Raw genomic sequence first — 14,272 nt, forward strand, 5'->3', positions numbered from 1 at the left:
TCTTGCACTCAGGTCCTGCTTGTGGGATTTCCACAGGCATCTGATTACCCACTGTGTGAACAGGATGTTGGACTAGATGGGTCACTGGCCTGATTCAGCAGGCTCTTCTTAGTTTTTGTTGTTGTTATGTGCCTTTTTTAAACTTGTACTTTCATAGTTCATAAGCAGCTACATTTTCTGAGGAATTGTGACGTTTATAGAAATTGACCAGAGCTTACAGAACTTTATTATATATGTCCTAATAGAAGAGATCATATTTTCACTTGGGGGAAAAAAAGACAACAAGAGAGTAAAGGACTCTGGAGCACTATTTACTTTGTTTAATCAAATTGATTTATTTTTCATGGCAGTTAAATGTGAACACATTTATTTATGTAATGAGATGAATTGTTACACTGTCAACACACAGCAGTTAAAACTGTTTAAAAACAACCTTGCAACAACTGAGTGGTGGTAATTTTTGCTAGTTCTGTGTTCTCATCCAGTAAAATAGGTACTAATCATCCTTATGTCAGTGCAAATGCATTTTATAATGAACTAATTGCAGAGTCAGTTGGGGCCATCCTTCATTAACCTCCCCTTCATTTACATGAGACTTCAAAGGTGGCTGCTTAGTAAAGCTAGCAACCTTTACATAAAACCTGTATATAAATCAATGACTTGTAAAATACTACAAAAAACATTATTTGAAGCTGTTTGTTTCTAGTTTATGAATTTTAAATTACTGTGTGGAAAAAGTAACAGTGTAAATAATACATTAAACGTTTGTAATGACAATTGTGCATGAGCAATGCCAAATGCACAATTGCTACAATACTTTAATAACATCTATTGAGGAATGGCTGCACGTTAGATGAGTCACATGAGAATGCCCATCTATTCTGCAGTGGGTTTAAAAAAATATATTGATTTTTCTCATATCTCAGAAGGAATATCAAACATCAGTAGTCTTAACATAAAATTGCCTGGGATTTGGCTACACATTTGAGGTCAAGAAATTAATACATTGCAACAATTTAATAAACACATTTATATGCCACCTTTAAGTATAAAATGCCCAGGGCACCTTACATGTTAAAACAAGTGCAATAAAAACTCAGTGTTAAAAACTACAGAACAATGCCCTCAGAATGATAAAATCCAGAAGAACAATAAAACAATTAATTAAAACCACCTACCAAAACATGCTGGAAGTCCTGGGCAAATAAAAGATGTCTGCCTGGCACTGAAATATTCCAAATTTAGGTCCTGGCATGTGCCTTTAGGGAGGGCATTCCACAATTGGAGGCCACAACTTAGAAAGCTCTGTTCTTGTTTACAGCCACCTAACTTTAGAAGATTCAGAGGAAGGAATAAGTTCCAGACAGGGAGAAAGAACTCCTTCAGGCACCAGGCCATGTAGAGTTTTGAAGGCAAGCACGGTGTTTCAAATTGTGCCTAGAAATGGGCCAGCAGCTAGGGTAATTGTTAAGGAATGGTGAGATGTTCGCTATGACTGGTCCAGTTAGTAACCCAGCAGCTGGGTTTTGGACTAGCTGAAGTGTCCACTAAGATAGCCTCAGATGTTACACACTGCAGTCATCTATGTGATGGCTACCAAGGCAAAGGTGATCACGGCCAAGCCATTTCTTTCCTGAGGAGTTTCAACTAGTGCACCAGCCTTAACTAGTGAAAGGCACTGAATGCCTGGGATCCCGTGACAGTGCTGGATTCATCAGCACACACACCCTGCCCCAGCCATGAATCTTCTCATTTGCATGGTATGTTTGCGCACACATATGCAATTTTATTGAGAGCAGCCTGAAAACCATTTCTTATGCTAATGCTTAGTGCAAGTGTATAGTAGCTTAACTGCATAGCATTCTATATTGTAACAAATCTTCAAATGGTATTTAGAGGTTAGCTTTTTTTTTGCTGCTGCTGCATCAATTTTTTCAGTTCCACTCTTTGATTTATTAATTTAATGCTCAGTTCATAACAAAGCTGTGTCTTACAATATGACAGGGCATTTGTAAAGATCTCCTTTTCCTGCGAACACATCCACACAGGAATCCAGAGCATACCCAAGCGTACTGCTATCCTCTTTCCAAGGATATCTGACTTTGAAAGTCAGTTCCAACAGCCTCTGGCCCCAAGCTGCTAGACTCAGGCTGTGGGCACACTAGTCTGTTCAAAAGCAGACTGGTTTTTCTGGCTGCATTTTGAAACAAGTCTGCCCTCTGCTGGACACACCTCCCCCATTGCTGACTTCAGACCTTTCAGGGCCACCCACAGGAAAGTGTTGGCCAATCACTGTCTCTGCCTGAGCCTACAGCAGTGTTTCCATTAGCCACACATAGAAGGCAAACAGGTTGATCCACCAATCAGTTGTGAAATTTCTCTGAAGCTGAATTAAAAAAAACAAACTTGAGCTGATCTGACCAGGTTTTAGAGTAAAAAGGGATGGAGTTTGACTAGCATTGTGTGCCCCCATTTTTGGAAAACAGAGGTGGAGACGCACTGGAACCGGCACAACAATAAGCTCCGTTGAAACAGCATCTTTCATTCATAGTGGTGCCAACAAAACAGGTCACAGCAGCAATGCTGAGTAATTTTCTGGATAGCAGGTCAGACTCCTAATTTTTCAGAGAGCTAAACGGAATTATTTCAGCCTGTGGAATCCAGTCATATGAAACCTAGTCCATAGTAGAGCAATGAAAATCTGCCTTAGGGTTGGGGTGGGTCAAACATACTTGCATGTCATGAGACATGGGACTATGAACAGTCCATTCCAGAACTTACTACAGACAACTTTCCTATCAAACAATCCCCTTTTCAATGGAGTGAATCAATTCACAACTTCAGCTGCCAGAGAACTGTTAAGTTACATATATGCATGTGTGAATCAATCCACAAACGCTCTGCATTTCTACCTTTTTATTGGATATATTCCTGAATGTTTTACTCAATTTTTGAAGGGGGGGAGGCTGTCTTTAAACTTATCAATGCACACATGATCAAATACTGACAAAAGTCCTTGTTTCACTGATTTAAATTAAAGGCACCTGTTTAGTTGTTGCTTTTCTCTTCTGCTACAAAGCCTCTCTTGGAAACATCACTTGTGGACTTTTCCTGAGTTTTTGAACATATTATATGTACAAGTTTTAGGGGCAAAGACCTGAGAGGTCTAATGTTGCTTTGCTTCCATTTCTAGTGTATTTCAAGCTATTTGTAACTGTTTTCAGCCAATTATTATAAAGCTTAACCAGAATAGATAGGCTTTTTATCTCTTCCTTTATCAGGATCTTGCTCTAAATCAGGGATGGGGAATCTCTGCCCCACCAGATATTGTGTGTCTACCAGCTCCAATCATCCCTGACCATTGACCATGCTGTCTGGGGTTGATGAAGTCCAATGACATCTGAAGGCCCACCCCTGATCTAAATAAAGTATCATTTTTAATTATCATTTAGCAAAGCCCAAATGTTTGCTAATAACTAATCAAGTCCTGATGTTTCAGAAGAATTATGTGACTGGGTGTTTTTTCTTCACACAACTAGTGTTGTTGGCACCCAAGGGTCAAGTCTCAAGAAATTGAGACCTGTGTTTGCTTCAGTAAATGTAGCAACTTTATCAGCTATTGGTATGATCCATGCATTAGTAAAACCCACTGTTTTCTATAGGAAAACATTACACAATTTCATAAGTCTCCCATTAAAATCAGTGGGCCTTTAGATACTTCCTTTTCTAGATCACTCCCTATATGGTTGAACTGTTCCATACCAAGCCATTCAAATTCTGTTTTTAGTTATCTCAATGCTTGTTGTTTTGCTGTCACTGATTTAATGATTTTAATAACCAGCTTTCCTTCTAATTCTGCTACTTCTAATTGTAGCTATTTTTTAGTATTGTTTAATAACTTAATTAGTGCAGACAGTAGCTTAGTGCTCCTTTTGACTTTTTCCATTTGAATGGAAGAATGAATTAAGCTTTTACTTCCTCCCCCATTAACCAAAAAAGTACTTATTTGTCAAATACTCTTATAAATTACCAGTTTCTAAAGACTATAGAATGATTAAGCAATCAAACATTAGCTTATAATGATGGCTGCATTTATATCTGAGTCAGTATTAAACAGTATTTGCTAAGGCTGGATCAAAATGCTCCCCTTCTGTGAGATTATCTGTTCCCCTATGAAGGTGGGGGAAGATATTAATGACTTTCCAGTGAGGGGCATGCTTATGTTTTAAGTTGGTTTGCAAAGTGAGGCCTTCGAACTTGAGGATGATGTAGCATCGTGATCGATCACCCTGAAAGTTCTGAGATTCCCCCCTCCCCAAAAAGCTCAATCCAGTTTGGAGATGTTGTTGTTGTTGTGTGCCTTCAAGTCGATTACGACTTATGGCGACCCTATGAATCAGTGACCTCCAATAGCATCTGTCATGAACCACCCTGTTCAGATCTTGTAAGTAGTTCGGAGATACAGCACTAAATTTTCACTTATTCCTTAATCCCTCCAAAATAAAGCAGTTATTTGTATCAGTTAAGTAATAGAAGTTGCAATCCTATACTGACTTGCCTGAGAGTAAACCCCAGTGAACTCAATTACTCCTGAGTAGCCATGTATAGTATTGCACTGTAAGTCACTCATTAGTAATGAGCGTTTAAAATCTAAATCTAAATAGGTTGGTTATACTACTGAAAACCAGTTTAAAATGCTTAATTTTCTATTTACATGATTAACATATGGTGTAGTAGTAATCACAAGCGAGAAAAGAAATTGCTGTTACTTTCTTTTTTGAAGTTCTTATCTGTGGAAAAGGAAGAGAGAAATTTTTCTTCTAGCTGAGGTAATTTCCCCTCTAAGAAGTGACTAACAGATAGCTCTTTTCCCAGCCTCACACTGCGAAATCACTGAGTGTGAGTTGAAATGGATAAAGGTTTGGCAATTTCCTTTTGACTGATCTTATCAATTCTTAGGAATTATTCTTTATATGATGATTCTGGCCAAGCTTCCTGTATACTCCAAGCTAAGCTAGATATAACGGTGAAGCCAGTTGCAAGTGACATGGGTGGGAGTGGGGAATGTAATTGCAGGCAAAGGTCCATGTCCTCAAGTCTACTGCCAATCCAGTGTAAGGCTACAACGTGCACGTTATTTCTGGTTTTCTGATCTGAAGTGCCCCTAAAGCAATGGCTGCATGAGATCTACATCTCAGTTAAACGGAAGAAACAGGTAGGCTGCGATTATACACCCTTTAACAGAACTGGTAATTGTTGCTGTTCAGAAGGGGTTGGACCATCTCCTCAGAGTCACAGGATTCCTCGCAGTAGCTGGCAGGCTCACATCCACTGTCTTCTTCTGTGGTGCTTGGCAGGTTTGTATAACCCTTCTCAGGAGCGGGGGTGGGGGAGGGAGAAGACAAACACACTTCAGTGCCTGGAGTGTATTAAACTGAAGCTAAAGCCCTCTTTATAATGGTCTTGATGAAAATACTGCCATTTTTATTTAGAAGCTCCTAAACTTTTGATGTTTGGTACTCTTGATCCCTGTTCAGGCATTTGGAAAGCAGGTTCAATTAACCATTGAAAGGGGAGGAGATGAGTGTGCTAGTTCTGCCTCCCTGCCACTGTTCCAGTCCCCTTCCAAGTCGTGGAGGGTGACCTTGTGAAGCAAGGCGCCTCCTGGACTCATGGAGGATTCCCACACATTTTAGAATTTTGGAAAATCAGGGTGGGGAGCCTGCCCACTTCACAAGGTTGCCCTCCATGAGTTGAAAGGTGACCAGGAGGCAGTGCTCCCCCCCCTCCGTTTCCCCTTATGTGTTAACACTGTTTCCAAACACCTGAACAGGGCTTTGATTTTGTCAGCAACATGCACCATTTCAGCGTATATTTAGCAGGGTAGAAAGTCTACTACAGAGCTGGGGAACCTCTCTCCCACATGCCAAATTAGGCCAGGCCTCCAAGCATGGCCTGCAAGGTCATTTGTGTAATCCATTCCTGCACTTGATGTCAGATGCGGGAACGTTAAAAAAGGAATTCTTTTTTAATGCAAGAATCTTCCTTTGCAGCCATAATCAGAAGTATCAGTCATCTGACATCACATGATGTCAAGTGATTGACAGATGGGTAGCTCCACCCACCTGCCAAAGTCACCCACAGAGGCTTGGACATTTCTGGATCTGGTCCTGTGCCTGGTCCAGTTCCTCATCTCTGTTCTGCTCTTTGATGCCAGGCTTGTCATAGGACAGCTAGATGAGAGATGGGAAACCAGCAGCCCTCCAGCTGTTGCTGGGCTCTAACTCCATCAGCTTCATTATGGCCAATGGTCAGGGATAATGAGTGGTAGTCTGAAAACATCTGGAGAGCCACAAGTTCTTTATTCCTGGGCTAGATGGTTGATGAGCTAACTTTCATCTGCAGTAGAGGTTGGTGGCTCCAATGTCAGTGAAGCAGTGAACAACTGCTTGAAAGTTCGGACAGAGCAGATTCACTGCCCCACTGACACTGGAGCCAGTAGCCTCCACTGGTCATTTGGGCATCAAGAGGATTTTGTACTGTGACTGTAGACAATATCTGGCCTTGAAAGGCAGGGGAAGGGCTAATGTTCAACAAATAATGAACAATTATGAAAATTATCCTTATCCAAGGATGCTTTGGGGAGGTGCAGTTTCTACCAGCCATAATCAGAGCTTGAAAAAGTTGTTTTTTTGAACTACAACTCCCCATTAGCCCAATCCAGTGGCCATGCTGGCTGGGGCTAATGGGAGTTGTAGTTCAAAAAAGTAACTTTTCCAAGCTCTGGCCATAATAGAAATGCATTTATGTGAAAACTTAAAAGAACATTTTTGAAGGAACAGATCATTCTGGTATGAACTACCTTCATCTTTCTTTATAACTAGTAATTTAAGCATCTCACCTGTTCCTTGCTGGCATCCAGCTGCTTTTGAAGGAAAGTGCAAATCTGACTGAAGGTAGGCCGCTGAGTGGGCTCCACATTCCAACACGCAGTCATGATGTTGTATCTGTGGGTGGAGTGGGGGAGTAGAATCTCCATATTACACATTCTTCAGTGATATGGACTGTCATGTGTAAAAGTGATTGGGATAGTCACTTTAATCTTGAGAATTCCTTTAACTGCCCCTTAATAGAAGGTTTCCTATTGTTGTCTGGGAGCAAGTCCCATAGAATTCAGATGGAGTTAACTTCTGAGTAGATATGGTTAAGATTGTGCTGTGTGCCACATTTATACAAACAATAATAAAAACTATTATTTATTTACACTGCTTAATGCCAAAAAATGGACTTCTGAGCTGTTTACAAACTGTACAAAACCTTCACCCAATTAACAATAACCAGAGGCATTGGGACTTCCAGATGTTTTTTTATTTAAAAATATTTAAACCTTTCCACCATGCCTTTCTTTACACTGACCTTTTCCAGAAGACTACAGAAGATTCTGTCTACAAAAAAAATTCTCATATGGATAGGATTGTATATTCAAAGCATAACAATCACAATAATGCTTTCCAGAATGTTTTCTCAAGCTAGGCTTTAATACCATAAAGCTGAGCCTTACTTAGCACTAAACAGCCTTTTAAATGTTCTCTCAGCCACATGGAAACTGCTTATTGGTGAGTGAATCCCATGTAGCTAAAAGAATGCCTAACACTGCAATCCTAAACCCCCTGACCTGGAGGTAAGCCCCACTGACTTACTTATGAGTAGACATGTATAGGATTGTGCTGTAAATGACTTGGCCATGTGGGTCTTTTCCCACACAACTAACATACCTTTCTGAAAGGAACACCAAGTGGTGGGGACGTGATCATCCCTGCCCACATTGTTTGATAATATTCTCCCAGTGCATGCAATCCAATCACTGGTAAGCCTCTCTCATATGGCTGGGAGAATGTTTATAAAGCACCTAGCTCTAAGCCAATAATGTGCACAACTTTACAGGCTCTGAAACACCTTGGTAGAACTATAGCAGCAAGATATACTTATCATAGATGGTGTTAGTGACACTCTAGGACAATGTCTTGACACCCCATCACTTCCTTTTAATGCTCATGTGTGTTGCCTAGTTACAGTGTTTGGACTTCTGGTGGTCCTTTTACTTACATATCCTCTGGAGCAAACTCTGGTCTGCCCATATGATATCCCTGTTTTACCAGGCTATAAAACTTGCTGTTCACTTTCATGCCAGGATAGGGGCTCCTGCCTATAGCAACAAGAAGAAGCACAACACTTTATTAGAGAGAAGACTGAGCAGCTTGTTCTATTGTTACTTTCCTACAGAACTGACTCCTGCTTTTTAGGTGAAGTTGACTGAAGGTGCTCCTATGTGAACTGTGTGGAAGCACCAGAGGAATGGCCAATGAAGAGGAAGGGGCAATGGAGAGTAAGTGTGCAAATATAGAAGCCTTTGGGTTATCAGAGATATTTTTGGGCTCAACTGCAAATGGCAGGAACAGTGGGTGGCATGGGCACTCTCAGCAGGGCAGACCCTACATCAAGTGAAAACCAAGATGGTGATTTTGGCTCTCTGTAGATCTGGGGCCTGGAAAGTACTCGACACCTTCTGCCAATTTCTGATGCCAGTCAAAACTTTTAAGCGGTCTAGAATGCAGGAAGAACCGTCCCTACTCTGATTTGTCAAACCAAGGATCTATTAGAGAGTCAGCTTTCTTGCAAGACTTTCTTGTCCCTGGGAAATTGGAGGCTAGTAACACTGCTGGCTTCCCCTTTTTAGGGAAGAATGTTCACCACCTGGATAGGAGGCCTCTGATCTAAAAATTACAGCCAGTAGTGGCTTCATTGGGTTTCTTCCAACCCCATTTCTGACAAAGGCCTGTCCATGTAAAAAGCTGGGGACGGATGGGTAAATGGATCTTTCCCTACCTAAGGAAAATATCTCCCAGAGAAGGATGCCATAAGACCACACATCACTCTGTACTGTGTAGACACATTCAAAGATGCTTTCTGGTGCCATCCACTTCACTGGCAGGCGAGCCTGGAATTTAAAAAAAAAAAGCAATAAGGAAACCACTCACTACCCTGCAAATGTATTTATTTATTTATTTAATGTTTAATACACATACACACTGTACCTTTGCTTTCAGCTTTGAGACAGATTCTACTCAGTAGCCTCAACCAGAATTTAAAAGTAACTCCACTCATTCTGTTTTGAGTGGAGGGACTGCAGTTCAGTGACACAGCACACACATTGCACGTGCAGATCCCGGGTTTAAACCCCAGAATTTTTACTTAGGGCTGGGAAAGGCCTCATTTTAAAACCTTAGAGCTGTTGCTAGTCAGTATAGACAATACTAGATGGACCAGTGATCTGACTCGGTGTAAAGTAGCTTCCCGAATACCCAGTACACACTTGGCATCAATTACTTACATTGCCTTTAACAACGTAGTTTATATCATTCATAATGTCTCTAGCCAGGCCGAAGTCGCAGATTTTGGCCACTTGTCCATCAGCCACTAGCACATTCCTTGCTGCCAAATCTCGGTGGATGCACTGGATTGGAGGGAAAGTGGCACATCAGTTTTTTATGTTCTTCCTGACTTGTTTTAACATATGGCCATATACAGATGTGAAATGCAGGTTGACCGGTGGTGTGATAGACTCAGCACAGTTTCTGCTTGTGCCAGTGTAGTCAGGTGACCTTCAGCAAGGTCTCAATTATCAGCATGGTCTGGGCAGCTGGACTGGAGTAGCAAAACTATAGGCTATAGTTGCCTTCCACAACCTCACGTCCTCCAGATGTTTTGGACTACAATTTCTATAAACTCCAGCAAGCATGGCCAATGTTCAGGGATGACGGGAGCTGTAGTCCAAAACATCTGAAGGTACCAGATGGCGAAGGCTGGGCTAGAGTATTTATTTTGGCCTTCATATTCTCATCCAAGTGGTGCCCTAAGTAATCCCTGTATCATGTATTCTGAGTTTAAGTGCAAGCTTCCAGCCATTAGCGATACAGATAGGGAGATGATATATTTTGGACACCACATGTGGAAGGCCAGTCATTTGACTGTGCTGACATATCTATAATGCACATATAATAAAACACTAAGCATTTCATCAAGTCCCTACACATGGAAGCGGTCACATCTGAATCAGCCTTGACAGTAATTTGCATCAAGCCGGGATAAATATATATACATACATACATATATATATATATATATATATCAGTCAGGGCAACCAGATAATCGTATATTTGCATGTTACGTATAGTCCATAGTTCCCTTTCCTGTAATGTCAAGGTTAAACCTTCCACTGTTTAACAAGATTAATTCTTTAATGCTTGTCAAATCTTTTTGAACTATAGAATGCCACATATGGCACACAATTGCATAACTTTTACTGTTCAAAAAGGTAGAGAGCTAATCTGTTGTAGAAGTCTGTGCCCCTGCCCTCTGGTTCCACCACTGATTGCTGTTCTTTACAATCTATACTGTGTTGATGAGCCAGTGCAATCACTCTCACTAATTATATTTATAAAATGATGGGTCAGAAACCCCAACCGTCACTTTCAGTTCCTTATTCCTGGAAAGGGAGGGAAGGCATAAATAATGCCCTAGAGCTTCTAAATTTATATCTTTGAGCTTAAACCATTAAACAAGCATGTACATTTAGACAAAAAAATGTGAAAATGGTACTACTTGTGTTTGTTAGAGAAGAGGGGAGGCACAAGCTGAAAAATATCCATGTTATTTGACAATATCCATATGCATAGGTACAGATCAAGGTGGGCAACATGGAGCCTCTGGCCTCAATTCATATGAGTGCAGGGAGGTAAAAACAAGGAGAAAGGGGGGTGGGAGAGAGAGAAGGGGCACCCTGCTTCCTATCATACAGCTCTCGCTCCCCAACAGAAAAATAGTTCCCCAGTCCTGATACAGGGAGATGTGGATACCCACACACATACACCCAGATTCATTTCTGTCAACAGCTATAAATGTTTTCTGTTTTACCATTGTAAACTGCCCTGATGCTTTATGATATGGTGGCACAGGTATATTTATAAATAAATATACTATGTTCAGGGAAGAGTGTACTCACATTTTTTGAAGCAAGAAAAGCCATTCCCTGGGCCACCTGGTTGGAGAACTGCAGCAAATCATGCAGGTCAACAGGATGGCTGTCTGTTTCCTCTCCTGACACTGAATGCTTCTCTGGAATGGGGAAAAGCTCATGGTGATCAACACAGGACAACTCTCCAATAGGATAAAGTAAATGTTAAAGCTAACTGAACTTTAGCTCCAAAACAAGGAGTTGAATAAAGTCTAGGAGGAGGAGCATTAACATGGAATCATGGCTAACAGGGAAACATCTTAAGAGAGAAAAGAATTTGAAACTGCCAGTGTACAATGAAGGTTGCAATCCTAAGCACACTTACCTGACAGTAAGTCCCATTGAACTCAATGGAGCTTGGTTTTGACTAAATGTATAGGACTGAACTGGAAACCTGTTCGTAGGAAGAGAATCAGTGGTCCAGTTCTCATTGGTCAATCACAATTGGCATATATGTGGAGGTTGTTCCATGTCCTTACAATTAGCAGGGCCACTTCATTCAGTACAAAACATATACACATAGCATTATGTATGATGGTAACCCATGTATGTATGTGGTTGTATAATATACACAAGTGGCAAACAGGAATGAACTGAGCACCTGTTTGCATGTACTTTCCAGGCAAAAGCAGCAATTTATAATTTATAGTCATAATTGCATGTCATAAACAATACTATTTGTGTGATTATTTTTTTTACAAGGAAAGGATTTCCAAATACAAAAAGCAATACATGAAACGTCTGTCATCCTGTCAATAGGTGTTCAGATTCTGCATTTAGAATCAAAAATGCAATAAATAAAATTAAATCTTCCACTATAGGGTTCCATAGTGGAGATTTAAAGCTGCATACCTACAAACACAATTCCCCATCATAATTCAAACACTGGCTATTTTATTTGAATTTGGACACAAAGTATTACCATAATTTGGACACAAGAGCAAGAGAAAGTTGTGCACATTCATGCAGCTGTGCCAGTGGATAACCAATGTCTAGTGCATATTGACTTTTAAAATTTATATCCCATCCTTCCTCCCAGTAGGAGCCCAGGGCGGCAAACAAAAACGCTCTAAAACATCTTAAAAACAAAAGGCTTTAAAACATATTACAACAATGCATATGTGTAGGGTGCAATGAGTAACCCTATGAGGTAATGCACTAATTATGCCAATACTGGATATGGTGTTTTCCGATAACACACAGCAGACATTTTTGTATACTGTATAACATTTGAGAAAATCCCATACAAATTCATAATGAAATTGTGTGTTAGTTAATAATCTGATCTTCAATATCAAATGTGGTTTTTGATATTTCACTTAATTTTGTGTCAACATTGTATTTCAGTTGTGTTGTCAGCTGCTTTACAGTCTTCAGCCTGCAACATACTCCCAAACTCTATAAATATCTATTTATTTTTCAGCATGTTCTTAGGCATTTCTGGTGTAAGGGTCTGTAGCTGACTGGCACACCAAATCATGTTCAGGGTGTCCATTACTGCCAACATATTTTTATGGAAAGCACAGGTTGGTAGCGTGACATGACAGCCAGTGTGATTTATTAGCTGGCATGTTGAAAGACTGGGGAAATCTGCCTCTCAACCAAATTGCCACTGGACATGCATTATCTCTCTGCCTAATTTGTGAGGGCTGTTGTGAAGAGAAAGGAGACACTGAATATGCTGCACTGAGCTCCCTTTCATGAAAAAAAAATAAATAACAGATGGCAAAATGCCAAAATAGTGGCAATAGCTCTAAACCTCAGCAACAGAAAGTACCTTTTCTGGAAATAATGGCTAGAAGCATCCTTCTTTGCTTATTTACCTTTTGCTGGCACAGAGAGTGATGCTGTCACTGGTCTCATTTCCAAATAACTGTCCACACCCTGGCTTCCAAATCCACTGTCACTGAATCAGAGGGAATAGCAGAAAAGTTATTAACATTATAATCTGTGCCTGCTTCAAATCCAGTCTACTGAACAGCAAATACATTTTGAAAAATTATAAGGGTCTGTAGATAACGGGGGAGTGTTGAGGAAGGTACAAAGCTGTACTTTTACTTAGCCAGTGTCAATTGGACTAGAACTCACAATCATGACTTTAGCTTTAAATATGCAATTGAACCTTTAAAGTCATTTACTAAATTGCTCACCCAACATCATCATCATCAATACTATTATATTGCCTGCCCTTCCCCATTAGGTCTCAGGAAGGGTTACAGAAATTTAAAATACAGTATTAAAAACAATTAAAACACATTACATTCACAGGAATAGGGTGGGTCTTAAAAACATACATCACAAGTGCCAAAGGCCAAAGAAAGCGCTTTCCTGGGCCACCATCCCCTGAACTTCTGAGGGAAGGTGGAACTACCAAGAAGGCTTCCTCTGCTGATCTTCACACCTAAGAGTGTCTGTAGGTCTCTCAGATATTTGGGGCCTAAGTCGTTTAGGGCTTTAAACACTAATGTAATAATTGCAAATAGGGCCACTCAACTCTATGAAATGCTTTCTCAGTGTCCATTTAAAAAAGCATATAGGCTTTTCCTTGCATATTAACACATTGTATCCAGTTATTTCAACTAGTGTACAGTGTATGAGCAATTCACTCATTATTTTAGCATGTGTTTTAAATTGTTTTTAAATTTTTTAAATTGTGTTTTTAAATTGTTTTTTGTGTTTTAAAATTTGTATATTTGTTTTTAATGTTTTTAATTGCTGTAAACTGCCCAGAGAGCTTCGTCTATGGGGCGGTATATAAATAAATAAATAAATTTTCCAAACCTCAAATTACTGATGTGGAATGAAGTGCTTAGAATGACATCTGGCATAGAGATACTGAACTCTGTAGTCACTTTGGTTGTCTATGGGTCCCAGAGTGAAGAATGCATGTCACAGGGAGAATCTGTACACACTGGTCCCATTATTAATGGTACACTCAGCAAACATTCTGTCATTTGTATGAATTCCAAGCTCTGCCTGCTTTCCCATTTGATAGGGATCCACAACCCTAACCCCACACACCCACATCTCAAGACTTTTCAGTGAGTAACGGCAAAGCTCCCCAAAGGGATTGGGTGGCTCAGGTGATTAGTCGGTCATGGCACCCCATTTGTGGAATGCCTTTCCCTTGGAAGCACACTTGGCGCCTATACCTTTATCATTTCAGCACCAAGTAAAGACTAATGAATTTGCCTCCAT

General features: G+C 40.3%; 1 protein-coding gene across 3 annotated transcripts in view; it reads right to left on the reverse strand.

Annotated features, from left to right (window-relative positions):
* Positions 1 to 321: 321 nt before the first annotated feature.
* CSF1R (colony stimulating factor 1 receptor) overlaps positions 322 to 14,272 on the reverse strand; it is a 74,371-nt gene continuing 60,420 nt past the window's right edge. For all 3 annotated transcript variants that reach the window (XM_061617360.1, XM_061617358.1, XM_061617359.1), the window contains exons 16-22: positions 12,898 to 12,980; positions 11,063 to 11,175; positions 9,392 to 9,514; positions 8,887 to 8,998; positions 8,107 to 8,206; positions 6,902 to 7,007; positions 322 to 5,369 (exon numbers count right to left, since the gene is read on the reverse strand). In XM_061617360.1, the coding sequence (XP_061473344.1) occupies positions 5,238 to 5,369; positions 6,902 to 7,007; positions 8,107 to 8,206; positions 8,887 to 8,998; positions 9,392 to 9,514; positions 11,063 to 11,175; positions 12,898 to 12,980 (769 nt within the window). In that variant the 3' untranslated portion in view covers positions 322 to 5,237. The remainder of the gene's footprint in view (positions 5,370 to 6,901; positions 7,008 to 8,106; positions 8,207 to 8,886; positions 8,999 to 9,391; positions 9,515 to 11,062; positions 11,176 to 12,897; positions 12,981 to 14,272) is intronic.

The sequence above is a fragment of the Rhineura floridana genome, chromosome 3 (assembly GCF_030035675.1).
Source record: "Rhineura floridana isolate rRhiFlo1 chromosome 3, rRhiFlo1.hap2, whole genome shotgun sequence".
Lineage (NCBI taxonomy): Eukaryota > Metazoa > Chordata > Lepidosauria > Squamata > Rhineuridae > Rhineura > Rhineura floridana.